The sequence below is a fragment of the Vombatus ursinus genome, unplaced genomic scaffold (assembly GCF_900497805.2).
Source record: "Vombatus ursinus unplaced genomic scaffold, bare-nosed wombat genome assembly UNPS02014179.1, whole genome shotgun sequence".
NCBI lineage: Eukaryota > Metazoa > Chordata > Mammalia > Diprotodontia > Vombatidae > Vombatus > Vombatus ursinus.
In genome coordinates this window covers 1634358-1653530 of record NW_020953957.1, presented here as the reverse complement: position 1 = coordinate 1653530, position 19173 = coordinate 1634358, and the positions used below count along the sequence as shown (strand labels likewise).

Genomic DNA, 19173 nt, shown 5'->3' with positions numbered 1-19173 from the left:
CCATTTGCCCCACTCCTCTTCAAGGATTCAGATGAAAATTGAGTATTTTTTTGTTTTTTAGGGATTTGAGTCATAATCGATTATCTAACTGGAGCATCAGCTTGGATTCAAAGATGTTACAGGAAGTGTAAGTTATTCTTAATTGTATTTTTGTGACCTAATAAATATTTTCAGTTTGGGGATTGCCACTCCAGACATGGTAAAGAATGTGGGATAAGGGGAGGAAAGAATTAAAATTTTAAAGCCGTGATTAGACATCAGAACAGTTTGTTTGGATTTGTTATATTGGAAAGTCTCTGGGCACTATGCCATTGTATTGTTGCTTTAAAGTTGCCATTTGCACTGTACTTTCTTAGAGTCACAAGTGAGAAGTTTTTCTTTCTGGAGTTATGTACAGTATTTTCTTTATCCAGATTTACCAAAGAAACAGAAGACTCCCCCACATTATGTAAACATTTCTTGTGTTCTGCTAAATATTTGGCATCTAAAATAAATGAATAATATAAAAAGTAGGTTTATTTACAGTAATACCCCATTTATCTGGGAATGTTGGAATGAGGCCTTCCTGTTTTGGTATTTTCAAGATAAGTTGAAATCATATTCTCCCCCCCACACCCTTACTTTAAGCTTAATTCATTTCAATAAGCATTTATTTGTTGCCTCCTATGTGCAGAAGATATCATTCTTTATCTTCAAGGAGCTCAGTCTACTTAGATAGCTTTTTGTTAGTTTTATTCTTCTCTGTATTGAAAATAATTTAATTTTGTTTTGATTATGATTCTTCAGGTGTTTTTATGTGTACTTTTGGGTGGGACCTATTTGCCCAAACCCCAAAATGGCCCCAGACTTCTGTGTTATGGGGAGTCTTGTTCATAATTTAGATATGGGTTCTCTGTCTTTTCTCACTATTATATTGTCTCTTAACACTTCTGATATTCTCATTTACCTTCCTCTCTCAGCTTCTCTTGATCTTCTTATTTTCTGCTTCTAATCCCCATAACTAAGCTTTATTTTAATTTTAAATAAAATGAGAGTAAGCAGACTCATACAAAAAAAAAGTATAAGCATGTTGTTGCAAAGATTTTGGATGTTCAGATGCCTTTTCCCCATAAAGATATGGATTGTTTCAGAAACTCAGGGGACCATTCAGTGCAGTCCTGAATCCCTTCTATCACATCCTCAGCAAATGATCATCTAGGCCAGGGCTTCTTAAACTTTTTCTACTCTCAACCCCTTCAACGCTTCTTAAACTGTGGGTTGTGACTCCATATGATTTAAGTTTAAGAAACGCTGACCTGGGCTTTCTCTGAATAGTTCTACTCACAAGAAGCTCAGGACTACATGAAGTAGCTTAATTTGATAATATGCATTCATATACATATGTGTGTGTGTGTATATACCTGCATACATATATGTACATATACATGTGTATGCACATGTATTAATCACCTATATTTTTTCCCAGAATGGATATAAACACAGCTAACTGGTTAGCTCTGTAGAAAAGTTAAAAACATGAATTTACACAATTTTTCCTAGTTTTTTCTGAGCTTATCAGTGTCATAATGATAATAGACTATCAATCTTAAAAAGAGCAGTCATAATTTTTAGTCCTAGTCCACTATATTGTGGGCCATGGGTTTTTTTCTGTGTTGACTGTCAATCTGGTCAATCAGTGAAAATTTATTAAGCTCATTGTGTGTCCTAGAGTCTGCACACTTTCTAGTCAAGAACTAGAGAAGAAAAAAAAAATCATTGAAGAATCAATCTTTCCTTTTTTTTCCTCCGCAGGAAAATGAATTATAATGAGTTAATGGAAATTCCATATTTTGGAGAACTAACTTCTAACATCACTCTCCTTTCATTGTAAGTAAATGTTTAAGGATTTTTTTCAGTTTTTTTTCCTTAAATCTTTTAATAGACACTATATTGTTCATAATTCTTCTGCCTCCATTGGTATAGGTCATACTTAAAGAATAGGTCACAAGTAACTTCTAGAGTTCTCTTTTTTGGTCTTCAGAGTGCACAATGTAATTCCGGAAGTGAGTACAGAACAGCTCCAATTTTACCTTTCCCTGGAGACTCTGGATCTCAGCTCAAACATCATCTCAGAAATCAAGGCATCCTCATTTCCTAGAATGCAACTGAAATATCTGTAAGTAAAAAAAAGTTCCATTTAGATAAGTGTGTGTTTATATGATAACCTGAGTCATGGTATTCATTTTTGCTAAGATAGTAAGGTTATAATATTTCCTGGTCAGAAAAAAAGAAATAAGGCGATTTCTAAGGCTTACCTTTGGTTTATTTTACTAATGTAGTTGTATAGAAAATAAGTAAATAAAACTTGCTGAATTGCTGACTTCTCAGTATAAATCTGTTAAGAACTGAAATAATAGTATTGTCTTATGGTAGAATTCTTGTTCAATATGTATTTTTGCCTTGTTTATTTCAGGAATCTGAGTAATAACAGGATAGCCACCTTGGAAGCTGGCTGCTTTGATAATTTGTCCAGTTCTTTGGTAGTGGTCAAGTTAAACAGAAACAGAATTAGCATGATTCCACCTAAGATCTTTAAGCTGCCTCATCTTCAGTTTCTGTAAGTAGCTAATTGGAGAGGTCTTTTTCTTCTATGTAGCTATCTTTTTTTTAATTATTATTATTATTATTAAAGTGGATGATTCTCAACTGTGTATGTATTAACTTTTGTTCATATTTCTCTTAAAGAGAACTTAAAAGAAACAGGATTAAAACTGTGGAAAGTCTTACATTCCAAGGGCTTGATTCCTTAAAATCTTTGAAAATGCAGCGGAATGGAATTAGCAGACTTATGGATGGAGCTTTCTTTGGCTTGGTTAACATGGAAGAATTGTAAGTACTAGCAACCACAGCAGGGGAGTGTCAACTAGGGCTTCTGATTAGGACTTCTAAGACTCAGAAGGCTGGAGTAGGGTCTTTTATTACACAGAGTTTATACTAAGGAGTTCTGTGCTCTAATCCCTGAGGCAATTGATGTACAAAAGTTGGAGTGCTTTGTAAAATGTGAAATCAGTGGATTTGGCTGCTCTGCTCTTGAGTATCATATATAAATCTAACTGAATTACTTTATTCTGTTAGGTGAGGGGGACCATCAGAACCCATCAAGATTAGGCATATTGGACACAGTTTGGTCACATCTACTCAAGCTCTTAGGTTTTGAACATCTGATTTTCCTCAGCAGTCTTGCTACTTTATTGAGCCTTAAACAGATTGTTGAGTTCATTGATAGATCCTCCTAAATTCAGATATTGTAGGATTGAGCAAAGAAGAGGTCTTGGGCTAGACACCGTCCAGGACTAAGACTTCATGAAGATTTAAGAATATTCTTCTCATTGAATATCTTGTTTTATAACCCATTTTCTGCTCTGTTTCTCTGACTCTGCAGAGAACTGGAGCACAATAACTTAATAGAAGTGAACAAGGGCTGGCTCTATGGCTTGAGGACATTACAGCAGCTCTATGTCAGCCAGAATGCTATTGACCGAATCAGCCCTGATGCCTGGGAGTTCTGCCAGCAGCTATCTGAACTGTAAGTGTTAAACTCAATTTCAGTGATGACTTCGCAGTTTAGGTCAGGTTGAAATGAATAATTGCCATAGTCAGTAATGAAGGCTAGAAGTTCCTAACCTATGTGTTAGGAGTTTGAAAGTTCTAGAATACATGTATCTTGTAAGAAGGATGTGAATTATAAGTTGAACTCAGATATAATGAATTTCTTACTGTTGCCAAAATCTTATTTACAGTGACTTGTCCTATAATCAGTTAACTCGTCTGGATGAATCTGCCTTTGTGGGTCTGAGCTTATTGGAGAAGTTGAATTTAGGGGACAACAGGGTGACTCACATTGCTGATGGGGTTTTTAAAGACCTTTCCAATCTTCAGACATTGTGAGTATACTGGCTCAACAAAATTGACTTTTGCTTCAATAAAAAAGGCAGAGGAAATGAATATAACTAACATGTACTCAACACTGTAATTTAAAAATTTTGTAATTATTTTAATTTTGTTGTTCCTTTGCCCTAGACTAAAACTATAACAAATCTTTCAACTGCACCTGCTTTTTAGATCGATCAGTCAATAAGTATTTTCTGTCCACTGTGTGCCTACCATTATGCTAAGCACCTTTGGGGTGGTATTGTAAGGCACACCATTCTTATCTAGAAGGAACTTACAATCTTTAATGATAATCAGGAATACATCTGAACTTTTATCTGTCATTTAGAAAGTCATTTGAAATAAATCATCCTGATTATTGGTTAATTAAGAAGATGCCTTAATTAGCAAAATTATAGGAGATTTTTATAAATTGTCATGTTCTATTAGCCTTAATGTATTTTAATGAAATAAAAATAATCTCAAAAGTATATGGCAAAAAGAGTGATTAATTAGCAGAATTTGTATGGTCTTAAAGACCCCTAAGTAGGAGGCTGTCTGGTCATCAAATTCTGAATCAACAAATGCCTTAAGACAAGAGGTCATGTTGATTGAGAAGGTTGCAAACACTGGTGCTTAACCATGCATGAGAATGTAACTTAGATCTTCTTATGCAGAGGCTTTTGTCTGAATTTTAAGATAGATGAGGTGGTTTTTCTCCAAATTTGGATTTGGCTGATTTTCAAGAGCTTTCTAGCTTCTTGTCAGAGTGAATTGACTAGTGTGGATTGGATTTACCTCTTACAGCCATTTTGGGAGAGCTGATAAGACAAAGGGCATCTCAGCTAGTCTCGACTCTCAGAACTCTATACTTTACCAAGGAACAAGAGTGAAATTACCTGTAAGGCACTAGGGCACACCTTATGTGCACACCTTATTGACTGCTTTTAGCTGCCTAAGAGGAACTGAAGACAGAATTGGAGCCAGAGTTTGGAGATTCTAGCTCTGGGATTGGATTTATCCTTTGGCCTTTCTTTATCTTTGGGAAGAAGGGCAGGAGATAAGCAGACTTAAATAAAATGAGCCTTAGAAGGTGGGAAGAAAAAACCTTTCCTGTTTAATAGTGAGATTTTGAGTGAGGTAGGCCATTGAAGGTTTTAATAATCTAATGCTTAGTTTTTAGGAAAGTTGACTAATCCACATAGCTTTAAAATAGCCTGTAAAAGTAGAAATTTTTGGTGTTTGGGCATAAGCAGGTTTGAAGAGATATCAAATACTAATAAAATATTCTCTTACTGGCATTTTTCATCTAACACACTCATGTAACTACATTTCCTTTGAGGATGGACTAGTGGATTTTAAAAGGCCCATAATTTTCATTTTAAAGAAAACACTGTAGGCATTGTTATTCACATGGGTGTATCATCCTTACTTCCCAGGGGAAGAGTGTAATTGCTCTGGAGCTGTGAAATGCTGTATTGGTATTACTCTTAGTCAGCCTTTCTAAGCTGAGGACCCTGGGGATAGACATAGGTCACAAAGAAATCCCATTAGCCAGTAACCAGATTTGTGAACTATATTCCCTGCACTTGGAAAAACTTGCTGCCTGCCTGGCAGCCCTGTACAGTACCCTTCCTATAATCTTTTAATATGCTAACACAGTTAGGAACTGTTAGCCAGGAAGATTAACATTCTTAGCATGTTGCTTAATTTACTTATCCAGGCTTGCCTCTGGAATCTTTTAGCTTGTGACAAACAGCAAATCTCTCTCACATGTCTGTCTTTCAGATGATCACAGAACTTTCTTCCTAAGTAACTCATTCAAAGCATAGTCTGCATTGAAAATACTCTGTGATTTTTAGGTAAAGGATCAAACTAGAGTGGTTATTTGGCATGGCCATGTCAGGATGCTAACCATTGAACTGCCATGTTAACTAACATTAGTGGTTGCTGGCCTTTCCCCAAATGAAAAAGGCGGTTTCATTCTTGCAGAGATTTACGGAACAATGAGATTTCCTGGGCCATCGAAGACGCAAGTGAAGCATTTGTCGGACTCACCAAACTCACTAAATTGTATGTATTCTGGTCTTGTGTGTGCCTGTGCAAAAGTGTGTTTTACAGCTGTGTATGCACTAAGACTTTTGGAGCTGATGCCTTATTTCTTATCCACCCAGAGGAATTTAACCTACTCCGGAATTTGCTTTCTGTTTCGGTTCCTTACTCTTGAAAAACTGTTATCTTCTAAAGCTGTGGGCACCTATGTAGTGAAGCTATTTGTGCTCAGGTTAAAAAAAAAGGTACTGAGTCACAGGAGTTACAGTAATAGAATAAAACTATTTAACACCATGAAGTTTCCATCAGCTCTATCTAGCGGTAATTGGGATTGTTGACTCTATTTTCACACCTAAATGTGAGATTCTGTGAGATGATGCATGTAGATTTGATAAAATAAGCATATGTTAAGCAAATCCTATAGGTAAGACAAAGACACCTGAACCAGGCTGGGCCTTCCAGCAACTTGTCCCCAAGAAGGCTGCCTGCCAAGTTGTGAATTGCACAAAAGCCAGGGCTCCCAGGTCACCATCTCAGCTTTGCTGCTTGTTCTTCCTGTGTGGCTTTGGAAACTCACTTAACCTCCTAGGCTTCAATTTCTTCACCTTCATGATGAAGGACCCCCCAGGTCTCTCCAGCTCTGAATGGGGGATCCCCTCTGAGACTTAGATCTGCTACCAAAGGGGGAAAAACATGTAACAAGGAGGACAACTCCATTTTCCATGACCATGGTCAGTGATGTTCAGAGCCTTCATGTTATTTTTGGTTTTGTATTTAAGACTTATAGCTCTTGAAAATTGAAGGTTTTTTTTTTTTTAAGTTCATCCTGGCCTATAGGTTAATTTAGTGAATTGGGGGGGGCGGCATGGAGAATTTTATTAGGAAGGTTTGTTTGTGTTTCAGAATCTTACAAGGAAACCATATTAAGTCGGTCACAAAGAAGGCATTCATCGGTCTTGAAGCCCTTGAGCATCTGTAAGTAGTTTGCATACATTAGGATCCATAAATAACCTTTGCTGTTAGCAAAGGTTTTTGTGACTGCTTAAAAAAGTGTTTTGATTGCATTTGTACAGATGGGGAGAGGTAAAAAGTGTTTTGTTTCTTTTGGTTGCAGAGACTTAAACAATAATGCTATAATGTCTATCCAAGAAAATGCTTTTGCTCAGACACACCTGAAAGAACTGTAAGTACCTTCTTTCCTGTCATCAGTCTCTGATGTTTATTATCTTGACTATGAGCCTGACCCAAAATGTGTTTAGGAATTAGAGTGAAAACTGGATATCACATTGAGTTAATTTTTTAACTCTCTTGACCTATGAAAAAATCCAGGCATGGGCTTTGCCAGTGTTGCTGCCTTCGAGCTGATCTTTTTTTTGGGTCTTTGTCCTCCTCTGGTCTCTTTCATCCCACTACTGATCTTTGCCCCTGGCCTTTGGCTGTGATGGGTGGTTTATAGGCTGTGGTTTGGGTGTGAAGGGTTGGGGAAGGGAGCATGCATCTATTAAGCATCTGTTGTGTGCCAGGCAGAGTGCTAAGCACTTTCCAGATATGATCTCATTTGATGATGTAGAGCTTTCCACTGAAAATGGCCACTTCTAGTAGTGGTTCTGGGTAGTTCAAACTGGTATATTATTTAAAAACTGTTATGGTTGCAGTGGAAGAAATATAATGTGTTTTTCTTCTTTGTGATCTTGTGCAAATAAGTTCAAGGGTTTTATGGTAATCAATCAATGCTTTTTACTTAATGATGCCACAAAAGCCATCTTTGGCTATTTTTATCCACACTTCATTAAAAACTAGCTTTCTCCGTGTTTTAAAAATGGTTTTTTCTCATTTAAGAGGACTTCCAGTGCCAAGGGAGCTGAGAGAGGAAGGGACCCTTTCAAGCCCTCCCAAATTCCCCTTCAAAGAAATAGAAACTGCCTCAGAATTGATCAAAGAGCATGGAAGCAGCTGACCAGCAGGGCAGGAAAGGTCTGTCTCACTGAGGTGGGAAGGGATTGAGGTCCATGAGCAGCAGCAGCAGCCAGCCTCACAGCGGGGGGAGGCCTGCAGCAAGGCTCCAAGCCTTGGGCAATTCACCATAGAGGCCATCCTGTAAACCAGCAGCCCCCTAAGGCAAGTGAGGAGTCTGTACAGCTCAGCAAGCCCCTCCCCTCCCAGGGGCTCCAGCACAAGCCACCAAAGAAGCCTCCACCCCCTTGCTGACCAGTAGGGAAGCCCCGCCCTGGGGCTGGCCAACAGTGACCCTGGAGCCTACCAGCAGAGAGACCCTGTTCCCATAACAACCCAGCAGTAAGGCCTCACCCCTAGGTATATCATCAACACAATTACTCCTCCAGGGCCTGCTAGTTGAGAGGCTAGTGCCTCTCTAGCAACCTAGCTGTAGATCCCACCCCTGGGGCAGGCCTAGAGGTAAACCCCACACCTAGGGAGAGCCAGCAGAGAGACTCCATCCCCCAGTACAAGCCAGAAGGGAAGCCTACCCTCCAGAGGAAGCAAGCAGCTAAGCCCTGAAGCTCAGTGAAAGATAGTAGTAAGACCCAGAGCCCCAACACAAAAAGCTTGGGACAGTGTAGGACCAGAGCCCAACTCTCACATTAAAATACCAAATCACAAAAAAAGAAAAAAAGACAGAAAAAAATGATCAAAAACCAAAAGAGCTTGACTATAGAAAGTTACTATGGTGATAGGGAGGATCAAGGCATAAATTTAGAAGAGGACACTAGTGTCAAAATGGCTACATGTTAAACCTCAAAGAAAAATGTAATTTGGTCTGAGGCCCAAAAAGAATTCCTGAAGTAGCTTAAAAAGAATTTTAAAAAGCAGATTAGGAAGTAGAAGAAAAATTGGGAAAAGAAATGAGAGTAATGTAAGAGAATCATGAAAAAAGTCAATAGTGTGGGTAAAGATAGACAAAAATTTATTGGGGAAAATAACTCTCTAAAAAATAGAATTGGCCAAATGGAAAAGGAAGTACAAAAGCTCACTGAAGAAAATAATTCCTTAAAAATTAGAATTGAACAAGTGGAAACTAATGACTGTGAGACATCAAAATATAAAACAAAATCCAAAAAGTTAAAAAAAAAATAGAAGAAAATGTGAAATTTCTCACTGGAGAAACAATTGACCTAGAAAATAGAGCCAGGAGAGATAATTTAAGACTATGTGAAAGCCATGATTTAAAAAAAAAAAAAGCCTGAACAATATCTTTTTTTTTTTTTAACTTTTTTTACTTCTTTTATTATATTTTTTGGGGGGGAAGGGGTGAGGCAGTTGGGGATTAGGTGACTTGCCCACAGTCACACAGCTAGGAAATATGTGTCTAAGGCCGGATTTGAACTTGGGTCCCACTGAGCCACCTAGCTGCCCCCCTGATCAATATCTTTCAAGAAGTATTAAAGAAAACTGCCCTGGTATATTAGAACTAGAGGGCAAAATAGAAATTGAGGGAATCCACCCATTACTGACTGAAAGATACCAAAATGAAAACTCCCAGGAACATTGTAGCCAAATTCCAGAGTTCACAGATCAAAGAGAAAATACTGCAAGCAGCTCAAATTAGAAACAATTCAAATATTGTGGAGCTACAGTTAGGATTATATAGGATTTGGTAGCTTTCACATTAGGAGGGCTTGGAATATGATGTACTGGAAGGCAAAGGAGTTAGGATTACAACCAAGAATCATTTGTGTAGCAAAACTGAATATAATCTTTCAGGGAAAAAAAAAATGAACATTTAACAAAATTGAGAACTTTCAAGCATTTCTAATTAAAACATCAGAGCTGAATAAAAAAATCTGACCTCCAAATATGAGACTCAAAGGAAATGTAAAAAAGGTAGAAAAGAAACAAGAAAGAGAAAAACAAATTCAATAAGGTTAAACTGTTTCTATTTCTATATGGCAAGATAATATGTGTAACTCTTAACAACTTTATTACTGTGAGAACAATTAGGAGGAATATATGTAGACAGAGGGTATGGATATAAGATGATTTTGATGGGATGACACCCCAAAAAACAAAATAAAGGGGTGAGAAACAAAATTCCACTGAAAGGAGGAGGGAGGAGATTGAATGGGGTAAATTATCCCACATAAAAGAGGCATGAAAGAGCAATTATAATGGAGGGAAAGATGGGGGGGGTGGGGTGGCATGCAAAGCTTAAACATTACTCTCATCAAAATTGGTTCAAAGAGGGAATAACATACACACTCAGTTGGATATTGAAATCTGTCTTACCCTATAAGGAAGTAAAAAGGGCTGGGAAAAATGGAAGAGGGAGAGGAGACTAATAAAAGGGAGAATATATTGAAGGTGGTGATCAGAAGTAAAACACTTGTGAGGAGGAAAAGGATATGGGGTAAAGGGGCGGGGGGATAAAAAAACAAAAAATAGCATGTAGGGAAATACATAGTTACCATAAGTATAAATGTGAATGGGATGAACTCACCCGTAAAACCAAAGCAGATAGAATGGATTAAAAACCTACAATTCATTATTCACAAGAAACACATTTGAAGCAGAGAGACACACGGGGTAAAGGTAAGGGTCTGGAGCAGAATCTATCATGTTTCAACTAAAGTAGAGAAAGCAGGGGTAGCAATTGTGATATCTCAGGTAAAGCAAAAATAGAGCTAATTAAAAGAGGTAAAGAAGGAAACTATATCTTGTTGAAGGGTGCCATAGACAATTAAGTCATACCAATACTAAACATATATGTACCAAATGGTATAGTGTCTAAATTTTTGAAGAGGTTGAATGAGTTACAGGAGAAAATAGAGAATAAAACTGTACTAGTGGGAGACTTCACCTTTCACCTCTCAGAACTAGATAAATCTAACCAAAAAATAAACAAGAAGGAAGTTAAGGAGGTGAATAAAATTCTGGAAAAGTTAGATATGATAGGTCTCTGGAGAAAATTAAATGGAAATAGAAAGAAATATACCTTTTTCTCAGCAGTATATGTCACCTATATGGCATAAAAATTGACCATGTATTAGAACATAAAAACCTCATAACCAAATTCGGAAAAGCAGAAATAGTAAATGCATCCTTTTCAGATCATAATGCAATAAAAATTACATTCAGTAATGGACAATGGAAAGAGATTAAAAATTAATTGGAAATTAAATAATCTAATCCTAAAAGACAAGCAGGTCAAAGAACAAATCATAGAAACAGTGGATAATTTCATTAAAGAAAATGACAACAATAAGACAACATACCAAAATTTATGAGATGCCTCCAAAGCAGTACTTAGGGGAAAATTTATATTTCTAATTGCTTCCCTCAGTAAAGTAGAGAAAAACACATCAATGATTTGGACATGCAATTAAAAAACTAGAAAAAGAACAATTAAAAATCCCCAATTAAGCACCAAATTAGAAATCCTGAAAATCAGAGGAGAGATTAATAAAATTGAAAGTAAGAAAACCATGAAACTAATAAATAAAACAAGAAGCTGGCTTTATGGGAAAAAAACAATAAAATAGATGAACCACTGGTTAATTTGATTTAAAAAAGGAAAGCAAACCAAATTACTAGTATCAAAAATGAAAGGAGTGAACTCACTACCAAGGAAGAGGAAGTTAAGACAATTGTTAGGAGCTGTTTTGCCCAATCATATGCCAGTAGGTTTGACAGTCTAAATTAAATGAATATCTACAAAAATATAAATTACCTAGATTAACAGAAGAAATAAAATGCTTAAATTACCCAATATTAGGAAAAGAATTTGAACAAGCCATTAGTGAACTTCCTAAGAAAAAATCCCCAGGACCAGATGGATTCACAAGTGAATTCTACCAAACAATGAATCCTAACACTGTATAAACTATTTGGAAAAATAGGTGAAGAAGGAGTCCTTCCAAATATCATTTATGGCATAAATATGATGCTGATACCCAAAATGGGAAGAGCCAAAACAGAAAATTATAGACCAATTTTCCTAATGAATATTGATGCAAAAAATTTAAATAAAATACTAACAAAGAGATTATAGCAGTATATCACAAAGATCATACACTATGATCAGGTTGGATTTATACCAGGAATACAGGGCTGGTTAAATATTAGGAAAACTACCAGCATAAGTGACCATATCAATAAGAAAACCAACAGAAATCATATGATTATCTTAATACATGCAGAAAAGGCCTTTGACAAAATACAGCACCCATTCCTATTAAAAACACTAGAGAGCATAGGAATAAATGGAGCTTACCTTAAAATGATAAATAATATTTACTTAAAGCCGTCAGCAAACATTATCTGTAATGGGAATAAGCTGGAAGGCTTCCCAGTACTATCAGGGGTGAAGCAAGGATGCCCATTATCACCTCTATTATTCAGTATTGTACTAGAAATGTTAGCTATAGCAGTAAGAGGAGAAAAAGAAGTTAAAAGAATTAGAAGAGTCAATGAGGAAAAAAATCTGTCACTTTGCAGATATGATGTTATGCTTAGAAAATCCTAGAGAATTAAGTAAAAAGCTACTTGAAATTATTAACAACTTTGGCAAAGTTGCAGGATACAAAATAAACCTACATAAATCATCAGCATTTCTATATATTACCAACAAAGTCCAACAGCAAGAGATAGGAAGAGAAATTCCATTTAAAAGAATGTAGACAATATAAAATAATTGGGAGTCTACTTGCCAAGACAAACCTAGGAACTATATGAACACAATTATAAAACACTTTTCACACAAATAAAGTCAGATCTAAACAATTAGAAAAATATTAATTGCTCATGGGTAGGCTGAGCCAATATAATAAAAATAACAGTTCTACCTAAATTAGTCTACTTATTCAGTGCCATACTAATCAAACTATAAAAAAAATTATTTTATAGAGCTATAAAAATAATAGCAATTCATGTGGAAGAACAAAAGGTCAGGGATATCAAGGAAATCAATGAAAAAAATAATCTCCAACTGTATTATAAAGTGGTAATTACCAAACAATCTGGTACTGGCTAACAAACAGCAACCTGTGAGTGGTAGTACCTGCCCTGCTGGGGACCCAGCTGGCCAGTTCCAGTTGGGCAGTGCAGCTTTTTCCTTCCTCCCTTCTCTCCCTCTCTCCTCTCTTTCCTTCTTTTCCTTCTGTCCACATAGGGAATTATACCCTTACCTGTGGGTACTCTGCCCAAAGGAATATGAATTTTGGTTGCTGAAACCTCACAAGATATCTTGGAGTTTACTGGGTAGATTTCCTTTTTTAGGACCATGCCTTAAACTGAAATCACCCTGACTCTCACTGATTGTCCAGTAGTAGGTCTCAGCCCAAGCGGTCATTGTTTCAGTTTTGATGGCTCAGAGTAAATGTAGATAGCAGTTGTTTCTGTTTTGGCCAGAAACCCTGAGGGTCTTCCCCTCTCAGTTTTATTTATTTATTTATTTTTTGACTAGGTGAAAGAGGCCATTTTCTGTCTTATTTCTTACCTAGCCTTAATCACTGAATGGGCATTGCCTTAATCAAACTGAGACCTGGGAAAGACCTTAGCTTACAAAGGCCAAGGTCTCCCACTGCATCAGGGGCCATCTCCAGTCAACCTGATCTATATCCACTGGACCCAGATGGCTCCTGGGGAGAGAGTGAGGCTGGTGACTTTGCACAGCCCTCCCTCACTTTAATCCAATTCACTTGCTAGTCATGGCATCACTTTCCTGATGCCATGGTCTTCTTTGAGAACAAAGAACAAACAGAAGAATGGTGGATCAGTGGAATAGATTAGATACAAATTACATTATAGTAAGTGACCACAGTAATCTAGTATATGATAAACCCAAACATCCAAGCTTTTGGAACAAAAACTCATTATTTGACAAAAACTGCTGGGAAAACTGGAAAACGGTATGGCAGAAACTAGGTATAGACCAACATCTCATATCGTGTACCAAGATAAGGTCAAAGTGGTTACAAGCCATTCCCTAATTGATAAATGGTCAAAGGATATGAACATGCAGTTTTTCAGATGAAGGAATCAAAGCTATCTATGGTCATGTGAAAAAAATGCTCTAAATCACTATTGTTCAGAGGAATGTGAATTAAAATAACTCTGAGGTATCATCTCGCACCTATCAGAGTAGCTAATATGACAAAAAAGGAAAATGTTGGATGTTGGAGGGGGTGTGGGAAAACTGGAACACTAATGTACTGTTGGTGGAGTTATAAACTGATCCAGCCATTCTGGAGAGCAATTTGGAACTATGTCCAGAGGGCTATAAAACTGTGCATACCTTTGACCCAGCAATACCACTGCTAGGTCTGTATCCCAAAGAGATCATAAAAAAAGGAAAAAGGACCCACATGTACAAAAATATTTAAAGCAGTTCTTTTTTGTGGTGCCTAAGAATTAGAAATCAAAAAGATGCCCATTAGTTGGGGAATGGTTAAACAAGCTGTGGTCTATGATTGTAATGGAATATTATTGTGCTATAAGAAATAACAAGCAGGATAGTTTCGGAAAAACCTGGTAAGACTTACGTGAACTGATGCAAAGTAAAGTGAACAGAACCAGGAGAACATTGTACACAGTAACAGCAATATTGTTCAGTGAAGAACTGTGCATTACTTAGCTATTCTCAGCAATACAATGATCCAAGACAATACCAAAGGACTAAGGATGAAGCATACTATCCTTCTCCAGAGAAAAAAACTGATATTGATTGAAAAGTATGCTATTTTCACTTCCTTTTTTTCTTTTATTGAGTCTTTTATAAAATGACTAATATGGAAATGTTTTACATAATTTCACATGTATAACCTATATCTGATTGCTTACAGTCTCAGGGAGGGGGGAGGAAGGATAGAATTTAGAACTCAGAACTTGAAATAAAAATGTTTAAAAATGGTGGGGGGATAGTTTTCCTTCTAGATATCAGGAAATCCAGATTTATGTTTCTTCTGGGCTTTATAAAGCCATTCATCAGCAGCCAGGGAAAAAAAGTGGGTCAGTAGAAAAAAGAGATTTGACTTGATTGCTTGCATAGACCTAGCTTGAAGCATTGCTTGGAAACAAGGAGAAAGTTAATAGTTCAACGTGATCTCCCAAATTATATTTGAATTCCTTAGGGGAGCAAAAAAGAAGAAACTCCCCCAAAAGTATATTAGTCTTTTGACTCCACACCATTAGTATCAATTAGTGAATGGAAAAAAAAAGCATTAATTAAGTGCTTGCTGTGTGCCAGGCACTTCGTTAAGTGTTGGGGATACAGATGAAATAAACAGACAGTTTTCTAGGAGCTCACACTCTAACTGGGGATAGGGTTTGGAGCTGTGATTGCATTGGTTCAGGGAACTCTCAAGGGAGGAGACTCTTTCTGTCAGTGAAGGTTGTAGCTTAAAGTCTTAGCAAGATGCCTCCTGCTGGGGAATGAACAATTAAAAAATCCACCTAAATGTGTCCCCCCAAGTGCCTGATTCTGCCTCAGATTTGATAGGTGCTCAAATGGTTATTTGTTGAGAGTAGTGTGCTAAGGCCCTTGGGGTGAGATAACAAAAATAATAGAAGAACCTGGTCTTTTTACTTGAGCTTATCTTTTTGGAAAAACAACATGTGCAAGAAAACACAGGAATTTAGAGTCTTGTTTAGCAATGTTACACCCTAATAAAAATTCAACTTGGTCTCCTGAAAAGAGTGAAGGAAACCATTCTGGGCCTTGGTAGAAACATGATCACTAATGATTGTTTAAGCAAACCCTTATTTTTCAGACGTGCTTAACAGGTTTCTTGCAGGCCATAGGCATACCTCCAGTGACATTCTCTTTGTTCTTTTTGTAAATGAGACTCCAGGTACTTTGGTCCTGTGGAAAGAATTTGAAAGTAATCTCCCCTCATTAGGGATGACAGCATACTCCCTGCTTAAGGAGACATTGAGTGGTAATGTGTAAAGCAGGCATCTGGCACTGCAAAGACTTGGAGCGTGAAGAGTGAAAGGAGTGGAGCCTCATTCTCTCTCTCTCTCTTTCTCTCTCTCTCTGTCTCCTTTGTAGGATGTTGAACACCAGCAGTTTGCTCTGTGACTGCCAGCTGAGGTGGCTGCTGCAGTGGCTACTGGACAGTCACTTAGAACATGCTGTGAATGTGAGTTGTGCGCACCCTGAATGGCTCGCTGGACAGAGCATCCTCAACGTGGATCCCAAAGACTTTGTCTGCGGTTTGTATATTTCATGCAACGTCTAGAGTCCAAAGAGACAGTGACCATGATTTTCTAGAAATGTGTTCTGATGTGTGTGGTCTGGGATCTGCCACTTACTTGGGGCTTTGACTAAACTTCTGTATTATACCTTTTCCTACTTAGAGAACTTACCTTTAAAGCAAAATGGTTTTGGAAATGGAATGACTTTATTTTATAGTCAGATGGTATGAAACTTCCAGGCAGATTGACCTATTTTGCAAATTACTAGCTTCTTTGATCATTTTAAGTTCCTTTTTCTTTTCCTTTTCCTTTTTCTTTTTCTTTTTCTTTTTCTTTGTTTTTAGTGAGGCGATTGGGGTTAAGTGACTTACCCAGAGTCACACAGCGAGCGAGTTCTATGTGTCTGAGGCTGGATTTGAACTCAGGTCCTCCTGAATCCAGAGCTGGTGCTCTCTCCACTGCGCCACCTAGCTGCCCCTAAGTTCTTTTTTCTTGTCATCTTTTCCTCAACATCCCCCACACCCCCACCCTGGGTTATCTATAGCCACTCTTAACTTAAAGATACTCATGGTATTTGTATAACAGCTCTGCCCCATATAATACCTTCAAATAACTTTTTTTTAGTGCTAGGTATTCCTTATGAAAGAGTTAACTCCCCATTTTATATATGAGAAAATTAGCACACAGTGGTTAAAGATTTCTTAGATTTATATAGCAAATGGTGAGACTAGCTTAGGATGTTGGGCTAGAGTTGTTTACCCCTCTGTCCAGTAGCTGGTGATGTTTGGGAAGGAAATGGAAATGCAGTCTAGGAAGCAGGATTAAGGTTTGAAGACTTAAACAGATTACAACGATTGGAGGGTACATTTAACTGTCGTTTGCTCCTTAGGTTTCTAGTTGAATTTATTGATTGTTTGAAAAAACAAATGAGTTAACTTAGCTCCTGTTTTTTTTTTTTCCACAGATGATTTTCCTAAGCCCCAGATAAGGACACACCCAGAGACCACAAATGCTTTGAAAGGAGTCAATGTGACCCTTACATGCACTGCAGTGAGCAGCAGTGACTCACCAATGTCAACTGCATGGAGAAAAGACAGTGAGATCTTGTATGACGCAGATATCGAGAATTTTGCTCGATATCGGCAGCAAGGTGGAGAGGCCTTGGAATACACTACTGTTTTACATCTTTTCAATGTGAATTTCACAGATGAAGGAAAATATCAGTGCATTGTTACTAATCACTTTGGTTCTAATTATTCTCTTAAAGCTCAATTAACTGTGAATGGTAAGAAACCATTTCCCTTGTTATCTTTTAAATTTGAGAAAGCTTAATAACTTTATTCTTTTGATTTTATTCATTTGACCAAGAAAATTAGACTCCTCCTGATATGTGGGAGGATACTACTGTACTATGGTAGAGTTCTGTGAGCGGGCAGGTTCTCTAATTGAGCTGGCTTGCCCATTTAGTGTCCTTTGGGGGTCTATAACTTTGGAGGAGTTTTACAAAAGGGCGGTATAATAATTTATATTTCTATAGCACTCTTAAGATTTACCAAGTATTTTCCTTACAATGCCATGAGGTATATAGGTAGTGCATGTATTACTGTCCTTATTTCATAAATGAAGAAACGGAGACTCTCACGTGAAGTGATTTGCCAGCTAGTAAATGACAGAGCCGGGCCTCGAACCCTCAAATCTTTAGAATCCAAGAATGGTGGTCTTTCCTTTAGGCCAAACTACCTCCGTTGGGAGCCTGGCTGCCTCCACACCTCTGTACCCTGAGAAGTACTTGGGGGTGTCAGTCCCCATCTGATAAGATGAGTTATGGTTGTTGAGTTTTAGTCACAGGATAGTCAAGGAAATGTGTTTGCTGTTTGCTATATACAAATCATATGGCTCCCACCACTCCCAGTGGCCTTCCTGTGTCACCTCACGACCGTGGCATTTCTGTGCCAGTAGGGTCTTGGGCAGGGGTGGGGGGAAGAGCGGCACTTTTTGGGCCTTGGTTTCTTTGTGTCCCAGACCAGTGTGGAAGGTGGACACAAATTTGCACCTCTCATCTCTTCTTCAGCTTTATGAGTGTTAGCGAGGAAAACAGTCAGTTTGTAGGTGAAAACTTAACAATGAAGTGAAGATAGCTTGTTCCAAGTGGCTTTAAAGGTATTTATGTGTGTGTACACACACATATATACTTATACACATAAACACATATGCACATATGTGCAATATGTACTTGTGTCTGTTAACATTTATATAAGTACATATATATATGTAGACGTGTGTGTGTGCACGCATATTTTTGGACATTCTGCTTTCCCTTCTGTTAGTGAGGGTAGGCACTTGCTTCTAGAAGTTATTGTACCACTGCGTAAAGACTTAAGTCCTGGTGCTGCAGGGGATAGAAGGTTGGGCCTGGAGTCAGGAAGACCTGAATTCAAATATAGCCGCAGACACTGACCAGCTCTGTGACCCTGGATTAGTCACTTAACCTCTGTGAGTCTCGGTTTCCTCAACTCTAAATGGGAGTATTAACAGCAGGGAGGATCAAATGAGATAATATTTGTACCACACTTAGCACAGATCCTGGCACATAGTAGGTGCTTTGCTTATTCCCTTCCTTAAGTGGAAGAATGAACAGGGCTTTATTATGAACTGAGTAATCAGTCAGCAGTCAGTTGTGAAGTGCCTGCCTGTGGGTACTAAGGGCTGGGGGAAACAAAGAAAGGCAAGAACAGTCCCTGCTGTCAGGCGGCTCACCATCTAATGGGAAAGAGAGTAGGGAAAAGGTAACTTCCGAGGACATGGCACTGGCAGCTGGGGCTGAGGTGGGAGCTGGGAAAGGGCTCCTAGAGAAGGAGGGTTTTGAGGTGAGTTGTGAAGGAAACTGAAGGACCAGGGAGAATGTTTGGGTGGGGTAGGCAGTGCAGAGTCACTGAGGGGTGTCAGATCTGGGTAGCTGGAGAGCAGTAAGGTGCTGGAAATACACGTGGGGGATTGAGACAGTGCTTGCTCTCAAGGAGCTCACATTCTGATGGAGAGAGACTGCAGCTGGAGAGGGAATGG

At 38.0% G+C, this 19173-nt stretch overlaps 1 protein-coding gene across 2 annotated transcripts in view; it reads left to right on the top strand.

Moving 5' to 3' along the window:
• Nucleotides 1-19173, top strand: part of LRIG2 (leucine rich repeats and immunoglobulin like domains 2) — a 46421-nt gene that overhangs the window by 18304 nt on the left and 8944 nt on the right. For both annotated transcript variants that reach the window (XM_027860415.1, XM_027860416.1), the window contains exons 2-13: nt 62-127; nt 1792-1866; nt 2021-2155; nt 2453-2596; nt 2725-2868; nt 3422-3565; nt 3780-3923; nt 5902-5982; nt 6865-6936; nt 7076-7144; nt 15965-16128; nt 17075-17395. In XM_027860415.1, coding sequence (XP_027716216.1) covers nt 114-127; nt 1792-1866; nt 2021-2155; nt 2453-2596; nt 2725-2868; nt 3422-3565; nt 3780-3923; nt 5902-5982; nt 6865-6936; nt 7076-7144; nt 15965-16128; nt 17075-17395 — 1507 coding nt within the window. In that variant the 5' untranslated portion in view covers nt 62-113. The remainder of the gene's footprint in view (nt 1-61; nt 128-1791; nt 1867-2020; nt 2156-2452; nt 2597-2724; nt 2869-3421; nt 3566-3779; nt 3924-5901; nt 5983-6864; nt 6937-7075; nt 7145-15964; nt 16129-17074; nt 17396-19173) is intronic.